The 20,532-nt window shown below is 36.7% G+C and overlaps 1 protein-coding gene across 4 annotated transcripts in view; it reads left to right on the top strand.

Annotated features, from left to right (window-relative positions):
* AGFG1 (ArfGAP with FG repeats 1) overlaps positions 1-20,112 on the top strand; it is an 83,860-nt gene extending 63,748 nt beyond the window's left edge. The window contains exons 11-14 of one of the 4 annotated variants that reach the window (XM_026454889.1): positions 8,307-8,354; positions 10,218-10,376; positions 12,004-12,095; positions 13,316-20,112. In XM_026454889.1, coding sequence (XP_026310674.1) covers positions 8,307-8,354; positions 10,218-10,376; positions 12,004-12,095; positions 13,316-13,375 — 359 coding nt within the window. In that variant the 3' untranslated portion in view covers positions 13,376-20,112. The remainder of the gene's footprint in view (positions 1-8,306; positions 8,355-10,217; positions 10,377-12,003; positions 12,096-13,315) is intronic. The other 3 variants (XM_026454892.1, XM_026454893.1, XM_026454894.1) reach the window with 3 other exon arrangements.
* Positions 20,113-20,532: the final 420 nt, after the last annotated feature.

Genomic DNA, 20,532 nt, shown 5'->3' on the forward strand with positions numbered 1-20,532 from the left:
AAAGTCATTGGTAGCTTGTCGGGCATGGCATTCAATCTGTAAATGACCTTGGGCAGTATGGCCATTTTCACGATACTGATTCTTCCTATCCATGAGCATGGAATGTTCTTCCATTTGTTTGTGTCCTCTTTTATTTCATTGAGCAGTGGTTTGTAGTTCTCCTTGAAGAGGTCCTTCACATCCCTTGTAAGTTGGATTCCTAGGTATTTTATTCTCTTTGAAGCAGTTGTGAATGGGAGTTCACTCATGATTTGGCTCTCTGTCTACTATTGGTGTATAGGAATGTTTGTGATTTTTGCACATTGATTTTGTATCCTGAGGCTTTGGGCTGAGACGATGGGGTTTTCTAAATATACAGTCATGTCATCTGCAAACAGGGACAATTTGACTTCCTCTTTTCCTAATTGAATAGCCTTTATTTCTTTCTCCTGCCTGGTTGCCCTGGCCAGAACTTTCAACACTATGTTGAATAGGAGTGGTGAGTGAGGGCATCCCTGTCTTATGCCAGTTTTCAAAGGGAATGCTTCCAGTTTTTGCCCATTCAGTATGATATTGGCTATGGGTTTGTCATAAATAGCTCTTATCATTTTGAGCTACATTCCATGAATACCTAGTTTATTGAGAGTTTTTAGCATGAAGGGCTGTTGAATTTTGTCAAAGGCCTTTTCTGCATCTATTGAGATAATCATGTGGTTTTTGCCTTTGTTTCTGTTTATATGCAGGATTACATTTATTGATTTGTGTATGTTGAACCAGCCTTGCATTCCAGGGATGAAGCCAACTTGATCGTGGTGGATAAGCTTCTTGATGTGCTGCTGGATTCGGTTTGCCAGTATTTTATTGAGGATGTTTGCATCGATGTTCATCAAGGATATTGGTCTGAAATTCTCTTTTTATGTTGTATCTCTGCCAGGCTTTGGTATCAGGATGATGCTGGCCTCATAAAATGAGTTAGGGAGGATTCCCACTTTTTCTGTTGATTGGAATAGTTTCAGAAGGAATAGTACCAGCTCCTCTTTGTACCTCTGGTAGAATTCGGCTGTGAATCTGTCTGGTCCTGGACTTTTTTTTGGTTGGTAGGCTATTACCAATTTCAGAGCCTGTTATTGGTCTATTCAGAGATTCAACTTCTTCCTGGTTTAGTCTTGGGAGAGTGTATATGTCCAGGAATTTATCCCAAGTTTTCTAGTTTATTTGCGTAGAGGTGTTTATAGTATTCTCTGATGGTAGTTTGTATTTCTGTGGGATCAGTGGTGATATCCCCTTTATCATTTTTTATTGTGTCTGTTTGATTCTTTTCTCTTTTCTTCTTTATTAGTCTTGCCTAGTGGTCTATCAATTTTGTTGATCTTTTCAAAACACCAGCTCCTGGATTCATTGATTTTTTTTTTTTGAAGGGTTTGTTTTGTGTCTCTGTCTCCTTCACTTCTGCTGTGATCTTAGTTATTTCTTGCCTTCTGCTAGCTTTTGAATGTGTTTGCTCTTGCTTCTCTAGTTCTTTTAATTGTAATGTTAGGGTGTCAACTTTAGATCTTTCCTGCTTTCTCTTATGGGCATTTAGTGCTATAAATTTCCCTCTACACACTGCTTTAAATGTGTCCCAGAGATTCTGGTATGTTATGTCTTTGTTCTCATTGGTTTCAAAGAACATCTTTATTTCTGCCTTCATTTCGTTATGCACCCAGTAGTCATTCAGTAGCAGGTTGTTCAGTTTCCATGTAGTTGTTTGGTTTGAGTGAGTTTCTTAATCCTGAGTTTTAATTTGATTGCACTGTGGTCTGAGAGACAGTTTGTTACAATTTCTGTTCTTTTACATTTGCTGAGAAGTGATTTACTTCCAATTGTGTGGTCAGTTTTGGAATAAGTGCAGTGTGGTGCTAAGAGGAATGTATATTCTGTTGATTTGGGGTGGAGAGTTCTGTAGATGTCTATTAGGTCCTCTTGGTGCAGAGCTGAGTTCAAGTCCTGGATATCCTTGTTACCTTTCTGTCGATATCCTTGTTAACTTTCTGTCTCATTGATCTAATGTTGACAGTGGGGTGTTAAAGTCGCCCATTATTATTGTGTGGGAGTCTAAGTCTCTTTGTGGGTCTCTGAGGACTTACTTTTTGAATCTGGGTGCTCCTGTATTGGGTGCATATATATTTAGGATCGTTAGCTCTTCTTGTTGAATTGATCCCTTTATCATTATATAATGGCCTTTGTCTCTTTTGATCTTTGTTGGTTTAAAGTCTGTTTTATCAGAGACTAGGATTGAACCCCTGCTTTTTTTTTGTTTTCCATTTGCTTAGTAGATCTTCCTGCATCCCTTTATTTTGAGCCTGTGTATGTCTCTGTATGTGAGATGGGTCTCCTGAATACAGCACATTGATGGGTCTTGACTCTATCCAATTTGCCAGTCTGTGTTTTTTTGGAGACAGAGTCCCACTTTGTCACCCAGGCTGGAGTACTGTGGCGCGATCTTGGCTCATTGCAGGCTCCGCCCCCTGGGTTCACACCATTCTCCTGCCTCAGCCTCCCGAGTAACTGGGACTGCAGGCGCCCACCACCATGCCCAGCGAATTTTTTTGTATTTTTAGTAGAGACGGAGTTTCACCGTGTTAGCTAGGATGGTGTCGATCTCCTGACTTCATGATCTGTGCGCCTCGGCCTCCCAAAGTCAGTCTGTCTCTTTTAATTGGGGCATTTAGCCCATTTACATTTAAGGTTAATATTCTTACGTGTGAATTTGATCCTGTCATTATGATGTTAGCTGGTTATTTTGCTCGTTAGTTGATGCAGTTTCTTCCTAGCATCGATGGTCTTTACAATTTGACTTGTTTTTGCAGTGACTGGTACTGGTTGTTCCTTTCCATGTTTAGTGCTTCCTTCAGGAGCTCTTGTAAGCCAGGCCTGGTGGTGACAAAATCTCTCAGCATTTGCTTGTCTGTAAAGGATTTTATTTCTCCTTTACTTATGAAGCTTAGTTTGGAATGAAGCTTAGTTTGGATGGATATGAAATTGTGGTTTGAAAATTCTTTTCTTTAAGAATGTTAAATATTGGCCCCCAGCCTCTTCTGGCTTGTAGAGTTTCTACTGAGAGATCCGCTGTTAGTCTAATGGGCTTCCCTTTGTGGGTAGCCCAACCTTTCTCTCTGGGTGCCCTTAACATTTTTTCCTTCATTTCAAGCTTGGTAAAGCTGACAGTTATGTATCTTGGCATTGCTCCTCTTGAGGATTATCTTTGTGGCATTCTCTGTATTTCTCGAATTTGAATGTTGGCCTGCCTTGCTAGGTTGAGGAAGTTCTCCTGGATACTATCCTGAAGAGTGTTTTCCAGCTTGGTTCCATTCTCCCTGTCACTTTCTGGTATACCAATCAGATGTAGTTTTGGTCTTTTCATATAGTCCTGTATTTCTTGGAGGCTTTGTTTCTTTTTACTCTTTTTTCTCTAAACTTCTCTTCTCGCTTCATTTCATTCATTTGATCTTCACTGATACCCTTTCTTCCACTTGATTGAATCAGCTACTGAAGCTTGTGCATGTGTCATGTAGTTCTCGTGCTATGGTTTTCAGCTCCATCAGGTCATTTAAGATCTTCCATTTGCTGTTTATTCTGGTTTGCCATTCGTCTAATCTTTTTTCAAGGTTTTTAGCTTCCTTGTGATGGGTTCGAACATCCTCTTTTAGCTCGGAGAAGTTTGTTATTACTGATCTTCTGAAGCCTACTTCAGTCAGCTCGTCAAAGTCATTCTCCATCCTGCTTTGTTTCATTGCTGGCGAGGAGATGTGATGCTTTGGAGGAGAAGAGGCACTCTGGGTTTTACAATTTCCAGCTTTTCTGCTCTGGTTTCTCCCCATCTTTGTGGTTTTATCTACCTTTGATCTTTGATGATGGTGACCTACAGATGGGGTTTTGGTGTGGATGTCCTTTTTGTTGGTGTTGATGCTATGCCGTTCTATTTGTTACTTTTCCTTCTAACAGTCAGGACCCTCAGCTGCAGGTCTGTTGGAGTTTGCTGGAGGTCTACTCCAGACCCTGTTTGCCTCGGTATCACTAGCAGAGGCTACAGAATAGCAAATATTGCAAAAAAGCAAATATTGCTGCCTGATCCTTCCTCTGGAAGCTTTGTCTCAGAGGGGCACCAGGCTGTATGAGGTGTCAGTTGGCCCCTACTAGGAGGTGTGTCCCAGTTAGGCTACTAGGGGATCAAGGACCCTCTTGAGGAGTCAGTCTGTCCATTCTCAGATCTCAGATTCCATGCTGGGAGAACCACTGCTCTCTTCAAAGCTATCAGACAGAGACATTTAGGTCTACAGAAATTTCTGCTGCGTTTTGTTCAGCCATGCCCTGTCCTCAGAGGTGGAGTCTATAGAGGCAGGCAGGCCTCATTGAGCTGCAGTGGGCTCCACCCAGTTCAAGGTTCCTGGCTGCTTTGTTTACCAAGTCAAGCCTCAGTAATAGCGGACGCCCCTCCCACAGCCTTGTTGCTGCCTCCCAGTTCTATCTAGGACTGCTGTGCTAGTAGTGCACAAGGCTCCATGGGCGTGGGACTTGCCGAGCCAGGCATGGGATATAATCTTCTGGTGTGCCGTTTGCTAAGACCATTGGAAAAGCACAGTATTAGGGCAGGAGTGTCCCGATTTTCCAGGTACTGTCTGTCACAACTTCCCTTGGCTAGGAAAGGGAATTCCCTGACGCCTTCCACTTCCCGGGTAAGGGGATGCCCTGCCCTGCTTCAGCTCACACTCTGTGGGCTGCACTCACTGTCCAACCAGTGCCAGTGAGATGAGCCCGGTACCTCAGTTGGAAATGCAGAAATCACCCGTCTTCTGAGTCGCTCAAGCTGGGAGCCGTTGACTGGAGCTGTTCCTATTCGGCCATTTTGGAACTCCCTTCTGGGGCTTTAGCTTTTTACAAAACTGTAATATTACATAGTAACTCTCACTAGGAGATTAGCCTGTTATGGCTTAATTTTCCGATTCTATGATATTTAGGTTTTTTTCCCCCCCAGAGCCCTTAAATCTAATTAATAGAGGTAAAATAATTTTTAAATAGTAGGAAATTTTTATAACTCTTAGGTCTCTCCTTTGTTATATATAATAATAACTGAATGAATAGTTATTATTTCCTAGCATTTATTTTAATGAATGAATGGTTTCAAAGATTTTTTTTCCCCAAGGAAAGGTACTTACCGAAATGCAGAGCTTGTTGGATGGCATCTGGCCCTCATATCTTTGTTTTATTACCTAGGTGGAAACCGATTTGCTAAGATTAATGAATTTGCCTTAAAGTTTCATAATTCCGTAGTGGCTGATCTTAAATTAATACCTAGAATGCTTCTGAACCAATACTATTTTTGTTCCAGTACAATTGCCTCCATATTTATACTTTAGTTTCACATGGATGAAACATACCAAATTAATATTATGTACTATTCCTTGTATCTGAATACTTAGAAGGCTCACTTCACTTGCCTAGCATACTCTGGAAGTGAGGATTAATACAAAAAAGGGTTGGAGGTAGCTGAGCAAAAGCAAAGAAAAAACCCTAAGTAGAAAGTTACCTTGGGCTATGAAGGACATATTTTGTTTATAGAATTGCTGCTGATTTGCTCTCCCTGTGCTCTCAGCCTCTCAGTTTACTCTTAATATTTGAACATCTCTAATATTTAATAATCTACAATTGGTATTTTAAAAAGGAACCAGAAATGAAAATTACCAATTTGATAATTAAAACAGAAATACAGGAAAGTTGTAAAAATTAACACAATAGAAATATTAAACTTGATAGCAGTCTGGAGGAAATATTTGTAAATCCTACATCTGATAAAGGACTTGTATTCAGAATATATAAAGAACTCATAACAGCTAAATAATAAAAATAAAAAGACAACCCAATTAAAAAGTGAACAAAATATTTAGATAGATATTTCCCTAAGAAGACATACAGATGGTCAATAAAAGAAAAGACAACGATGAACAATGTAAGGAGGTGAGAAAACGGAAACCTCATATATTGCTTGTGGGAATATAAAATGGTACAACCCCTTGGAAAACATTTTGGCAGTTCCTCAAAATGGTCATCATGGAGTCACCATATAACCTAGCAGAGTGCCACTATTAGGAATATACCAGAGAGGAATGAAAACATATATCTGCACAAAAATTTGTACACAAATGTTCGTAGCATCAATATTTATCATTGCTAAGAAGTAGAAACAACCCAAGTGCCCGTCAGCTGATGAAGCCAAATGTTGAAGAGTCATACTATGACAAAGTATTTGATAATAAAAAGTGATGAAGCACTGATAGATGCTACAATATGGATGGACCTTGAATACATTCTGCTGAGCAAAAGAAACTCGTCACAAAAGGCCACATATTTGTGGTGCTATTTGTATGAAATGTCCAGAATTGGAAAGAAAAAGTAGATCAGTGATTGACGAGGGTTGGGTTTTAGTGGTGGGGCAGCATGGGAAGTGACAGCTGATAGGTATCATGTTTCTTTTGAGGGGCATGAAAATATTCTAAAATTAGATTGTGATGGTGGTTGTACAAGTCTGTGAATATATTTAAAGAAACATTGAATTCTATACTTTAAGTGAATGAGCTGTGTGTAGTATGTGAATTATATTTCAGAAAGCTGTAAAAAGGCTTAAAAAAGTTTAGGGCAGTTCAGGACCAGAGCTTGGGGGGGGCATCTTTGTTGCAGGCTGAGGTATAGTGATTAATACTGGTTAATAGTCACTATTGGCTAAAAGTCAGTTTTTGCCAGTGCATTTTGTGAAACATGTCTCCTGTAACATTGTTAGCAAAATTCTATGGACAAGTGTTCTGTGTCTAAACACATGTGAGAAATGCTGGAATAAACACAATTTAATGTCATTATGCAGTACTGCTGCAAGCCTGTAAAGTGCTTTAAGAAAGTAGATAAGACCTAGCGCAGTGGCTCACGCCTGTAATCCCCGCACTTTGCGAGGCCGAGGCAGGCAGATCCTGAGATCAGGAGATCGAGACCATCCTGGCTAACACGGTGAAACCCTGTCTCTACTAAAAATACAAAAAAGGTAGCTGGGCGTGATGTCCGGCGCCTATAGTCCCAGCTACTTGGGAGGCTAAGGCAGGAGAATGGCGTGAACCTAGGAGGTGGAGCTTGCAGTGAGCTGAGATTGTGCCACTGCCCTCCAGTCTGGGCGACAGAGCGAGACTCCGTCTCAAAAAGAAAAAAAGAAAGTAGATAAATATACGGGCCACATTTATCTTTCACAGGCCCTTCTCCCTCAGTTAACCTTTTTTTGTATTTGGAACACAGTGACACTTTAAGTTAGCAAGAAAGTTACATTCATTGAGTATTTATTGCAAAGCACTTTAATTTGTCGCTGCATTTATTCACAGCAGCTTTGTGAAGTATAGATACTATTATCTCTATTCCTCCACCTCATTTGCAAATGAGGAAACTGAAGCTTATAAAATAAAGTAACATCATGCAACCAGAAAATGACAGAACCACAACTCAGAACCATTCAATTTTTTAATCGTTCTTATGCCAATTTTAAAAGTATTCTAATTTTAAATCAATAGAAATACATTTTCGGTACAATCTTACTTCAGATTGTTAAAACGAACAAACAAAAGATTCTATTATTTAACAATTTAAGTTTACTTTGTATTAATTTATATATAACCTGTCTGTTCTCAACATACCAGGTGAGTAAGATCTGTACAAGATGCATTTTTCTTTTTTCTCTCTCTCCTTTTCAGCCATTGTATTTTAACCTGCAAATACTGCTTACCTTTCTCTTGAACTAGAATATTGAATAATTTTTCCCTTGTAATACTTAATTAGTTCATTTGAGTTATTTGTGTATTTCTAGTTAATGTGCTGATTTGTAAATAAAACAATCTAGCATTGTTCATGCGCTCTCCCCCAAGACTTGGTTTTGATCCTAAATGTAGGTGCTGGATAGTCTCATATGATGCTATGAATAGCGTATTTGGATGTAGCTTATGATGCCTACAAAGTGTTTTTTAATGACTATGAAAAAGTTGATGCTTATTTGTTTAAAAAATTTCATCACTGTTTCTTAATTTATTTATTATTCTAATCTCCCCTTTGTTTCAAACAGTATAAATATTACAGTGTCATGAATATAGTTGAAATTAAAAGGCTTATTTTGTGAATGTGTTTTTGTTATGTATTATGCTACCCCCTTAGCAACAGTACGCTCGAATTTTACAACTTCTTAATGAAACAAATATACTTTTATTTTAACAATAGTTATCCATACATTAATTGACGTTGGTCTCTTTATGGCTTTCCATAAGGCCTTTCTGGAGCAATGCATTCTCAAGTGTTTCCTCACGCTCATTTTGGTAGGTGGCCACAATTAATATCTAGATTTGTGTGGCAATTTGTCTACCTGCTTGTGGAAGCTTCTGCTAGTGTTCTGGATCCCTGCATGTGGAATTAAGTTTTTTTTCCCATGTTTTAAAATAGAGTGGGCATGGATGTGTGGCATTGGGATTACATTATATTTAAAATTACATGGAAATTTTTTTAGTGATTTATGTGTAAATGCTGAAAAGCATTACTGCTTACCTACATGGTCATATTAGAATGTTAATAGCCGTTTTGATTCTTTTTCTTGAGTTTGAATTCATGGTACTTTGAGTGATGCCTTTTTGATATACCAAACCATTTTACTGCATTATTCCATGGAGTTTGGTTTTGCTTAACTGTATCCAAGTTTTGCTTTTTAGTGCTCTCTTAAAGTGATTTGTCAAAGTTACGTCAGTGCATTGTTGTCTGTTATGAAGCCCTCCCATTACCCTTGCAGTGTGCTTATTATTATTTAATTCACCTGCTTCCCAATGGCCTGTTTTTCCTTTTTTTCGCATCAATAATAAAAAAGTAGTTTTTTAATATTCTAATTAGGTTCATTGAGCAGAATTGCATTGTTACAAACATTACAACTACAGGGATTACTTTGGGCAACATCTGTAACTTGATTTTCAGCTTTTTAAAAATAAAAGACATTCCATGTAACATTTTTTAGTGTTTAATTTCTGTGCCTTAAATCCATGAACAAATTGGTAAATTTTTAAAATCAGGAAATTTAGTGAATTTTCATGGTATTTTCATTGCATCATCCTTAGAATATTTCATTATGTAACTACTAGTAGTCTATATTTAAAGCAACATTATTGGCTCTTATTTTACTGAGACCCTTCCTAGAACACATAGTTGGAGATTCTGTTTTTAATATTCACTAGTAATAAATAACATACTGTAAGTGAATAGTAAGTAGGGAAATGATGGCAGCATTCCACATATGTAGCAGGTGTTCACACACATTTCCCCCAGTGTGATAATACTCTGTCCACCAAGTAATACCAGCTAGGCATGGCAAGCCAAGGAAGAATACAGTAGTAGTGAACACTATGGCCATTTATTCTGCATTCTTTCTAAGAATGCTTATTTCATTTCTAATCTTTGCGGATTTCACACTAATTTCGATAGCTCAGTTGCCCTAACCTTCCTTCAGTCTTCCAAAGCTGTCTTCATTTACCTTCCAGAAGTGGGTGGGAATCCATGTGTATGTGTGTATATATATATGGAATTGATTTAATAGGAACATGTCCTTTTAATTGCATTAGTGTTGTTAAGAGAATATCTCTCCTTCTCTGGCTGTAGTTACAAAGCTGCATAGGTTCTGAGTGGTCTGCCTCTAACTAACCCTGTTTGTCCTATAAGTCCTGTTCTTTTTAGTGAACTATTTTTCAGCGGTTTTAAAATTTTTTTCCGGGAACACATATTATTTTATGGCAGATACTTCAGTAGATAAAATTTTGGCTGTTATTTTACTGCATATAGCAAAACAAAACTAAGAACAAAAATGTATACTAGTTTACATATTAATTGCATAATCTTTAAAAAACAGACTACTATTTAGACTTGAATTTATAATTTAAGAAATTTTCTTGGGATTTCAAACAACAGCTTTGGTAGTTAGTTTCATTCTGGTCATTCTGTTTTAGAAGAATAAAACTTCTACAGGTTATGTTAAACTGTGTAGTACTAAAACTCGTTGTTAACTTTGTTGGAATTTTGGAATTAACCCTGCCTTTAATGTACATCTTAGTATTTTTCAAGGTGAATGATGTCTTTTTTACAATGTTGTGAGAAACTGAGTATGTCCTGTTGTATGTAACTGATCAGCCCTTCTCTTCTGTCAGCGGCAACCTTTGGCACTGCATCCATGAGCATGCCCACGGGATTCGGCACTCCTGCTCCCTACAGTCTTCCCACCAGCTTTAGTGGCAGCTTCCAGCAGCCTGCCTTTCCAGCCCAAGCAGCTTTCCCTCAACAGACAGCTTTTTCTCAACAGCCCAATGGTAAGATCTAACATTTGGCGAGCTGTAAGTTCATTTTATGTATCCTTTTTATATCATAATGTTGTGTGCTTGGGCAGAAAGACTTTTCTGAAGAATACTATACTATTATCTACTGAGTTTTACTACACAAAAATAAAAGCTTTTGGTGATTTGAACCTCAGAAAGCTAAGTGAATTTATAAGTTTTTGTGAGCAGGTTACAATTTATGGGAAATCAGTGACTATGTAAAGAGTATCCTGTCATTCTCAGAATTTCTGTTGCCTTTTTCTGATTAATTTGTCTTACAAGCCTGTTGATTTTAAAAGGAGAATATATAGACCTAGAATGTTGGGTTTTTTCCCCTTTCTTCACAGAAATGTGTATCTTTTTGTGTGTGGAATAGACTACTTTTCTAATTTGATAACTATACCGTAGTTAGAGTTTGTTATTTGATTTTAGGAAGAGACAAGAGGATTAACTCAACCATTTTTACCTATTTCTGTCATTTGCTCAAGTTTGAAGTGCATAGATTTGAAGATTCTTGAATCACAACTACATGTTTTCTTTCTCTTTCTTTCTTTCTTTCTTTCTTTCTTTCTTTCTTTCTTTCTTTCTTTCTTTCTTTCTTTCTTTCTTTTTTTTTTTTTATAAAGTAAGTGGTTATTTAAAAATCTGAAATACGGGCCAGGCGTGGTGGCTTACGCCTGTAATCCCAGCACTTTGGGAGGCCGAGGCAGGCAGATCTGAGCTCGGGAATTCGAGACTAACCTGACCAACACAGAGAAACCCCGTCTCTACTAAAAATACAAAATTAGCCAGGCGTGGTGGTGCATGCCTGTAATCCCAGCTATTCAGGAGGCAGGAGAATTGCTTGAACCCAGGAGGCAGAGGTTGCGGTGAGCTGAGACCGCCATTGCACTCCATCCTGAGCAAAAAGAGCAAAACTCCGTCTCAAAAAAAGAAAAAGTTCTGAAATATGGACTGTGGAAGAGCCATAAGTAATAAAAATATTTCCTACAAATACTGTGATATTTACGTAGAAATCATTGTGTTGTCTGCACGGCCTGTCCCAAATAGTCACAAGCTCATCTAGTAACAAAATCCTATAAATTTTAGTTATTGAGACAAGTTAGAATGAAAGAGCTGAATGAAAGTTCTGTTGGTGAGTGTGGTGGCTCACGTCTATAATCCCATCACTTTGGGAGGCCAAGACAGGTGGATCGCTTGAGTCCAGGAGATTGAGACCAGCCTGGACAGCATAGTGAAACCCTGTCTCTACAAAAAATACAAAAATTAGCTGGGCATGGTGGCATGTGCCTGTAGTTCCAGCTACTCAAGAGACTGAGGTGGAAGGATCACCTGAGCCCTGGAGGTTGAGGCTGCAGTGAGCCATGATCGTGCCACTGGACTCTGGCCTGGGCAGCAGAGTGAGATCCTGTCTCAAAAAAAAGAAAAAAGTTATTTTAAGACATGCTACAGTAAGTTTGTCTTTGGTATCTGAAAGAGCTTGAGGCCTAACAACTTAACTTTTGACGTTTTATTTTTGCTGCTCTGGTAGGAATTTCTCTGAAAGTTATTATGAGGCTTTATAAGCATCAGATTGTCTCTTGAAGATGTAGGTTGTAATTGATGGTTCTGTTTTAACAAGGTGCAGGTTTTGCAGCATTTGGACAAACAAAGCCAGTGGTAACCCCTTTTGGTCAAGTTGCAGCTGCTGGAGTATCTAGTAATCCTTTTATGGTAAGCAAAACTTAAAATTAAGTACTTTATAAGTTGTTAAATCTTATTTTCAAATAAGGAATAGCAGGATGTAATGCCGGGCATGGTGGCTTACGCCTGTAATCGTAGCACTTTGGGAGGCAGAGGCGGGCAGATCACAAGGTCAGGAGATTGAGACCATCCTGGCTAACACGATAAACCCTGTCTCTACTAAAAATACAAAAAATTAGCCGAGCACAGTGGCGGGTGCCTGTAGTCCTACCTACTTGGGAGGCTGAGGCAGGAGAATGGTGTGAACCCAGGAGGTGGAGCTTGCAGTGAGCTGAGATTGCACCACTGCACTCCAGCCTGGGCAACAGAACAAGACTCTGTCTCAAAAAAAATAAATAAATAAAAAAAAGAATAGCAGAATATTAATACTTTTAGATGGTATTTGGTATTCTATTGATATGAGTGACATCATAAGATTGTACAAATTGACTCAGAGCCATTATGTGTGATCCTTTTCTGACCTTTTAAAAAAATTAGTTGCGGCTGGGCGCGATGGCTCAAGCCTGTAATCCCAGCACTGTGGGAGGCCGAGACGGGCAGATCACGAGGTCAGGAGATCGAAACCATCCTGGCTAACACGGTGAAACCCCGTCTCTACTAAAAAATACAAAAAACTAGCCGGGCGACGTGGCGGGCGCCTGTAGTCCCAGCTACTCGGGAGGCTGAGGCAGGAGAATGGCGTAAACCCGGGAGGCAGAGCTTGCAGTGAGCTGAGATCTGGCCACTGCACTCCAGCCTGGGGCGACAGAGCAAGACTCCGTCTCAAAAAAAAAAAAAAAAAAAAATAGTTGCAAATCAAAGCATTGACAGTAGATCAACTATTTTATAATATGAAACTTACCTGCTTTCTTGTCAAAATAACACTTTATGAGAGGCCCTAGGAATTAGTGAACATAAAAAAGAGGCCTTAAGAGTCAGAAGTTTTGTTTGAATCACAAGTGCTTTTCTAAGACCATTCTAACGTTCTTTTTAGAATCTATTACAAGAACTGTATGAAATAATGGATATCAAAGACACATAGTAGTTTGATACAGCATATTGCCAACAACAAATATTGTTGCCAATAATTTAAAAAATAATTCTTAACCAGAAAGTCTAATTAAATAAAATTAAGTTCAGTTTAATGTTTTTGTATTTTGTACATGCACCAGTTTTGTCTCTTTATTTATTTGTCTTATGTTTTCCTTTAGACTGGTGCACCAACAGGACAATTTCCAACAGGAAGCTCATCAACCAATCCTTTCTTATAGCCTTATATAGACAATTTACTGGAACGAACTTTTATGTGGTCACATTACATCTCTCCACCTCTTGCACTGTTGTCTTGTTTCACTGATCTTAGCTTTAAACACAAGAGAAGTCTTTAAAAAGCCTGCATTGTGTATTAAACACCAGGTAATATGTGCAAAACCGAGGGCTCCAGTAACACCTTTTAACCTGTGAATTGGCAGAAAAGGGTAGCGGTATCATGTATATTAAAATTGGCTAATATTAAGTTATTGCAGATACCACATTCATTATGCTGCAGTACTGTATATATTTTTCTTAGAAATTAGCTATTTGTGCATATCAGTATTTGTAACTTTAACACATTGTTATGTGAGAAATGTTACTGGGGAAATAGATCAGCCACTTTTAAGGTGCTGTCATATATCTTGGAATGAATGACCTAAAATCATTTTAACCATTGCTACTGGAAAGTTACAGAGTCAAAATTGGAAGGTTTTATTCATTATTGAATTTTTCCTTTCTAAAGAGCTCTTCTATTTATACATGCCTAAATTCTTTTAAAATGTAGAGGGATACCTGTCTGCATAATAAAGCTGATCATGTTTTGCTACAGTTTGCAGGTGAAAAAAATAAATATTATAAAATATGCTATTGTTTTTGTGTTCTTGCTGCAATGCCTTTACCAAAGTGGCCTTAAATATGAGTAGTGAATTGAGAACATCTTGAATTCTTAAAAGACTTCTTAGTGACTTTTTATAAAAAGGCCATGTAGAAAATTTATTAAAACTACTATGACTGCTACATTCAGGAATATGCCAATGGTAAAGCATTTAAATGTAGCTTGTCAGATTTACCATAATCCTTCTAATTTCTTTGCAGCTTATTAATTTTGTGAAATTTGTATATATGAAGAATTTGCATGTATGTGTATTTACAAATTTTTCTAAGTATCTTGAATTCTCAGACTGCAGAAGGCCTATTTTAACTATTGATTTTTTAAAAAAAAAAATCTTGTCTTTGAATGTATTGGAAGTTGACATGCATTAACTGTGACATTATTGCACCTCAATTTTTTTTCTTTCTTTTTTTGGGCAATCTGATATCTGTAGGATATTTGTTTATGTTTGTTTTTTGGGGGAAAGAAACTGGAACTCAGTGTTACCTTAAAGTGATGGAATACTTTGTTTTAAAGGAAGAGATAATAAGTTTAGTTATTTTTTTTGTTAATATTCAAATGAACTTGTTTAAGTATCTGTGTACAGTAATACCTCTTTCATCTAGAGGTAATCTGGCAGTCTCGTGAAAACCGAACACAACTCAGAAACTTGGAATCGTTTTTTAAAAAAATGCCTCTGAGCAACCCATATAAGTCACAAAGTCTGTGTGTTAGAGCTTATGCATTTGTTTATATGAGAGATTTTAATAAATTTGATTATTTGCTTGTCCAGACTGTTGGCAGTTTAGAAGGGATGACTTGAAAGGAAGGAGACTGAAAAAATCTCTGAGGAGCATACACTGTCCAAGGCCATTAGTGTAAGGACCACTAGCAGGCCTAGAGGACATCACTATACTACATCATCTGATGATCGTTCTTTATTATGCCTCTAGGTAATTAAGTAAAGGTGAAATTGCATACACAGATATGTAGTACATATTTTAAAAGTTTTATCTTAAATTGATTAAAACAGTTTTTAAAGCTTTGGTATTAAAAGAGGTAAACATCAGTTTCCTCAAACATTTTATTCATGTTGAATGCCTTTTTGCAATGATGAATGAGTTGTTAGGGTATTTTTAAACCTGTATAGTGTTTTAGACTTGTTAAAACATTGCTGTCTAGTGTACATCTAGCTGAAAGTGTGGTTTATCTGAACCGTTTTAATAAGCAGGATGACTGGGAAATCTCTGCCCCCTTTCTGAGCGGTATGCCTCTTCTTTTAGGATTAAATGAGTGCTGCCCAGGTCCAGGTGTGTGTTGATGTAGACTTGAAATGTCTCTACATTTTGGAGGACTTCCTCAGCCCTTTTCATTGAGGGAAAATATATTTGAATTTCTGTTTTAGATTGTATTGGGTCCCAGTTGATTCATGTGTACAAAGTTATGCTACCTAATTACAGGCCATTACCCGAATAACCTACCAGGCTTTCCACCTGAGTAGTAAATTAAACGGTTGCTATCAAAATAATTTTAAAGACTATTTCTTTTTCTGGGTAACTATTGAAGTTTATAATTAAATGGGAGCTCTTACTGACTTTATCGCTTATAAAATAGAAATGTTTAGTTTAAGAAGAGACCCAACTTGGGTATGTTGGTGTGAGAGCCTGTGACTCCTAGCTACCCTGGAGGTGAGGTGGAAACATCACTTGAGCCCAGGAGTTGGAGGCTGCAGTGAGCTACGATCACACCACTGCACACCAGCCTGGGTGATAGAGTGAGATCCTATCTCTAAAAAATAAAAAGAAGAGAGGTAGCTTTAAAGTGGTTTTTCTCGTGATATTCACTGTTTATTATTAAAGAAAATCAGCTTTCGTTAGACTTTTACATTCAGATTTATTCTAGTTTTATATAGACCATCAAAATTATGTTGAGTACTGAAAAGGAGAAAAAATCCTGGAAGGTAACAAGGCTGAAGACCTTCAGATTTCTTGGCTTACTGGTTTAGTCAGATCGTTTTTCCTGTTCAGGTATCTGCAGGTATCCCTGTTCAGCAAAGATCTTTTTTCAGGATGGCAATCTTCTGACATAATGTAAAGACATTTTTTCCTCATTTTTTGAAATAGAGAATATTTTACTATTTTTGTGAAAATAGAGTTTTGGTTATCACTTTCTTCCTTAAAATAATTCCTTCTGTTAATTTGTAAAAGCACATTTCATGCTTTACCTGTGAGATTCCCTGCCCCCTACACACACACCCACTTAAGTACAGTTCCTGTCAATTCGCAGCATGGAGAGGGTGACCTGGCTGCTGCTTTACCGCGGTACCAACATATCTGGAGCATCTTAGTTTCAGGACCATAACGCTTATGAAGATCCCCAAACAGCTTTGGTGATGTAGCTTATATCTCTGAGAATTTACTGTATTAAAATTAATACTGAGATATTTTAAAAACATATTTATTTTAATATAACAGTAATAAACTAATAACTTGCTAACATAAATAACGTTTTTGATAAAAATGACTTTTCCAGAACAAAAACTAATGAGAACAGGAACATTGTTTTACATTTTATGCATTTAAAAAAATCTGGCTTAATAAAAGCAGTGAAATTTTCATATTGCTTTTGCATTCTAAATTAAAAATTACACAGCATACACACCCTCCTCCACTGTGCACTTGTGAGGTCATGAGAATGAAAACTATATAATGTCTCAGTAGTACAATGAAAATAGTTTGACCTTTCACACCCTTTCAAAGAAAGTGTTGTAGAGGCCCTTAAGGGTCTCCAGACTCTTTGAGAATCACTATACTTTAAATTTGTGTATTTCTAGAACAGTATTTACTTGTAGGGCAAACATACTACTCCCTGGGTTTTTTTGTTTGTTTGTTTGCTAGTGAGAAAAACTGAAATTGCAGACTTTTTAACGCTACTTCAAGGTAATAATAGCAGTGGTATTATGGGGTGTGTATGAGATAGTTATTTGCAAAACGATTTTCATATTTCATCTCTTACAATCCCTGCAGTGGACCCGTACTTTTAGGATGAAAGAAGCAAAGCATAGAGAGGTTAAGCTAGTGGCAGCTTTTACTCTGGGGAACAGATTTGGATTCAAATGGTGTCACATTTATATACAGATGCATTCTTAATATTTTGAAATTCTGAACAAGTTATGTTCTATATCTTGTATATCTAAAACAAACTTTAATCACTTGAATTCCTTTCATAATTTGATGAAATCAGTACAGTTTATTCTTTTTTTTTTTTAAACTTTAGAAGTAAATTAATATGGTAACTAGTGGAACATGCTTTAAATTGAAGACTCATCTGAAGTATCACAGACTCCGATTTTGTAAAGCATTCCACCTTTATTGATACAGTTTGTGGCCTATACACTTTTAAAATTTAGTTTTTAAAAGGTGGTATTAAATTTTATATTAAATTAACCTGTTGTATTCATCCTCATTAGTAGTTAAATTTTTCTTTTTATATTTTAAAACTTAGTGACATTAAACTGTTCGTGTGGTTGGTTGTGAACAAATGAATATATAACCACGATGTAATCCAGTGTTGTGCTGCTGCTGAATGTTTAACAACCATCTTTCATGAAAGAAAAAAGGCCCTGTTTTGTAGTGTTTACTAATATTTGTAGTATAAATACTGTCTTCATGGTGATTTTTCCTGCCAATCTGATGTCATTAAATGCGGTTTGATGAAAGAGATAGCAAACCAGTGGCTCTCCCAAGCCTTTGCAAACCAGCTTCAGCACAGCAAAGGACATAAAATTTCACAACTCATTAATTAAATGTGTTGGTCATTTGATGATTTTATCCAGTATTTGAAGAGCTTTTATATTGTTAATTCATTTGGCAAGCATTTGGACACTTGTTTATTTTTAGAGATATACTGGGCACTGAGGTATTTAATCTGCAAAGACCCAAGTTTTGTGAACCTTGGTTTTAAAAAGTCCAATTATTGTGCTCTTATAGGGGTTGCACATTCAAGGCTTACACTGAATTCTGTCTGCAGTTCTATCTTGTGTGACCAGCACAGTGTTTTAAAATGTTGCATTCCGAATCCAACTTTTTAAAATGGGGCATGTGCTCTTAAGGTGACCACTAGCTTACCACTCCCAGTTTTTCTTAGTCTCAAACATTCACATGCTTTTCAAGGCCTTTGAGTTGGCAGATCCTGAATATATAGTGAAGGTAGGAAATGGCTCTTGTTATGCCACATCTTAGTCTGATTTTGAAGTCAGTTGTATAAGGTTGGGCTGACAGTGGTATTTTCCAGTGAAGACTATTGCCAAGAATACATATCATTCTGCTTATTTTATTCTAGTGGATAAAAATTCAGTGTATATTTAAGTGTATTTTTGAAATCTGTGCTTGTCCAACAGAGGGCTGTAGGGGCTGATGAAAAGAGAGTGTTGTGATTTGAGCTTTTATTAAAAAAATATACAGTGATCCTGGATAAAATATTTTAGATGGTGATTAAAATGCCCATAGATTAATTTTTTATTGGTTCTCTGAAATCTCGAAATGTTATCCAAGTTACAATTTAAGCAATGAGAGTAAAATTTGAATTCTAAATTCTCAGCATCTTCCCTCAATCTTGAGTGGACAGACAGAGGAAGCAAATGCCAAGGAGCCTTCTAATTTTGACTATATGATCATTAACTAAAGGCAGCAAGGGGTTGTAAACTAATCTTATATAGTCAATGTTTCATAGAATGCTTTGGTTACAATCAGGTTTTTTAAAGACTTTAAAGGTTTTTTGTATGTTATATGCTTATGATTTCTAAAAATTATGCAGTATACACAAAGGGCATAAAGTCAAAAAGTATGTCTCCCTCTGTGACTTATTCTCACACCCCAGAGGTATATAATTTCTTGTATTCTTGTATAGTCTTTCAGAAATGTTACTCATTTTATATATGGTTCCCTATATATATGCCTCTTCCTGTTCTTCCTTATTTTAAATGTTCAATTTTGTGACTTGGTTCTTATTTAACTTGGTTGTCTTTCCATATTGCCACATCCAGCTCTCATTATTTTAATGTCTCCAGGATTCCATTATATGGATGTCCCTTTGGGAGAACATTTGTTTATAGACTTTTCTACTAAATATATTGTTACAATGATAATATTCTTTTGCATATATGAAGATTACTCTTGAGTCTGCCTGACTGGAAACTTTATTAATAAAGTAGACATCATTCTATTTTGAGGCTCACCAGCTGTGTAGGTATGATCTTGTGCTTCCATTTAAGAAATTCTTCCATTTAAAGAAGAAAAAAAGTCTCTCTAATTGACTTAATTGACTATCTGAAGATATATGAAAAATCCTATGCTTTTAAATTAAATGATTAAGGCAGTCAGTTCATTGAAAGATTATGCAAGTTCACATCTATTTTGCACCTTAATTTTTTCATTGTCCCTACTCATGACTCTAAATAAAGCGCATGGCTTGGGGCTATATTTTGTTTTGCGGTTTGTTGGTATGTGCCTTTCCTTATCTATATTAGCTTAGACTATACCTTATTTTTAAGAAGAGAAAGTGGAAATTAACTATGGCAAAATCTGTTTTGGCACAACCACGTTTGTTCATTATTCAAAATTAGCTTCCTATGCTTTAGAAAAAATGTGAGTTATTACTCTGAAAGTTCTGATTCTGATTCCTCATGGTTTAGAGCCCAGAAATATCTTAACATGTCTTTGCTGTTAGTCAAGCACAGGGTTTGTTTCCTGCAAAAGTTTATTTTCAATGAAGAATACTTGTCCTAATAGCTGATAGACAGTACCTTTGCACTTTAAATCCTAGGAATAGCGAACAAGGAAACTTAGAAGTTCAAAAGAAAGAGTAACAGGACCTTCTAGTCAGCAGGGCATGTTTAGAAAATGTTAATACACCATGATTTTTGAAGGCCAATTTTAGTTCAGGAGGTGGTTTTAAATATTGGATGAAAACTTACAGGCTGATTTCAATATTCATTTCTGAAATACTTTAGTATGATAGATAAATTTGGTTAAGTTCTTGTTCATTGTGAAATACTGTTGGAAGAATTTTTTTCAAAATAAAGACTTCTGAATTTGTGTACCATTTGGAAATAGCCTCTTTCATTTAAATGAGTGTCAAATCTGGAAAATTGAAATAATATTTTTTCCTTTCGTCACTCACATTATGCATTCCTGTAAAGCAGCTCATGCATTTACTTCCAGCTTAACCTGTTTTCCATTAATTAATAACTTTTGCCATTTTTTTGTTTTTTTAATTAAAAAGTCTTCCTTTTTAAAAAGCAGGATCCATTTGTTACTTAATTTGCAATATTTTTTTCTTCAAAGGTGGATTTTTATTTTTTTTTTTCTTGAGTACACATTGATGTAAGTTGGTTTTAAGAAAACATTGTAATGGGATTTTACTTACCTTACCACTGTTGAAATTTAGAAGGTAAATACTGAACTGTGTTTGTCACATCCCTAATCTTATTTCCCTGTAGTGGTCACTGACTATTATTTGTTA

The sequence above is a fragment of the Piliocolobus tephrosceles genome, chromosome 11, assembly GCF_002776525.5.
Source record: "Piliocolobus tephrosceles isolate RC106 chromosome 11, ASM277652v3, whole genome shotgun sequence".
Classification (NCBI taxonomy): Eukaryota; Metazoa; Chordata; class Mammalia; order Primates; family Cercopithecidae; genus Piliocolobus; species Piliocolobus tephrosceles.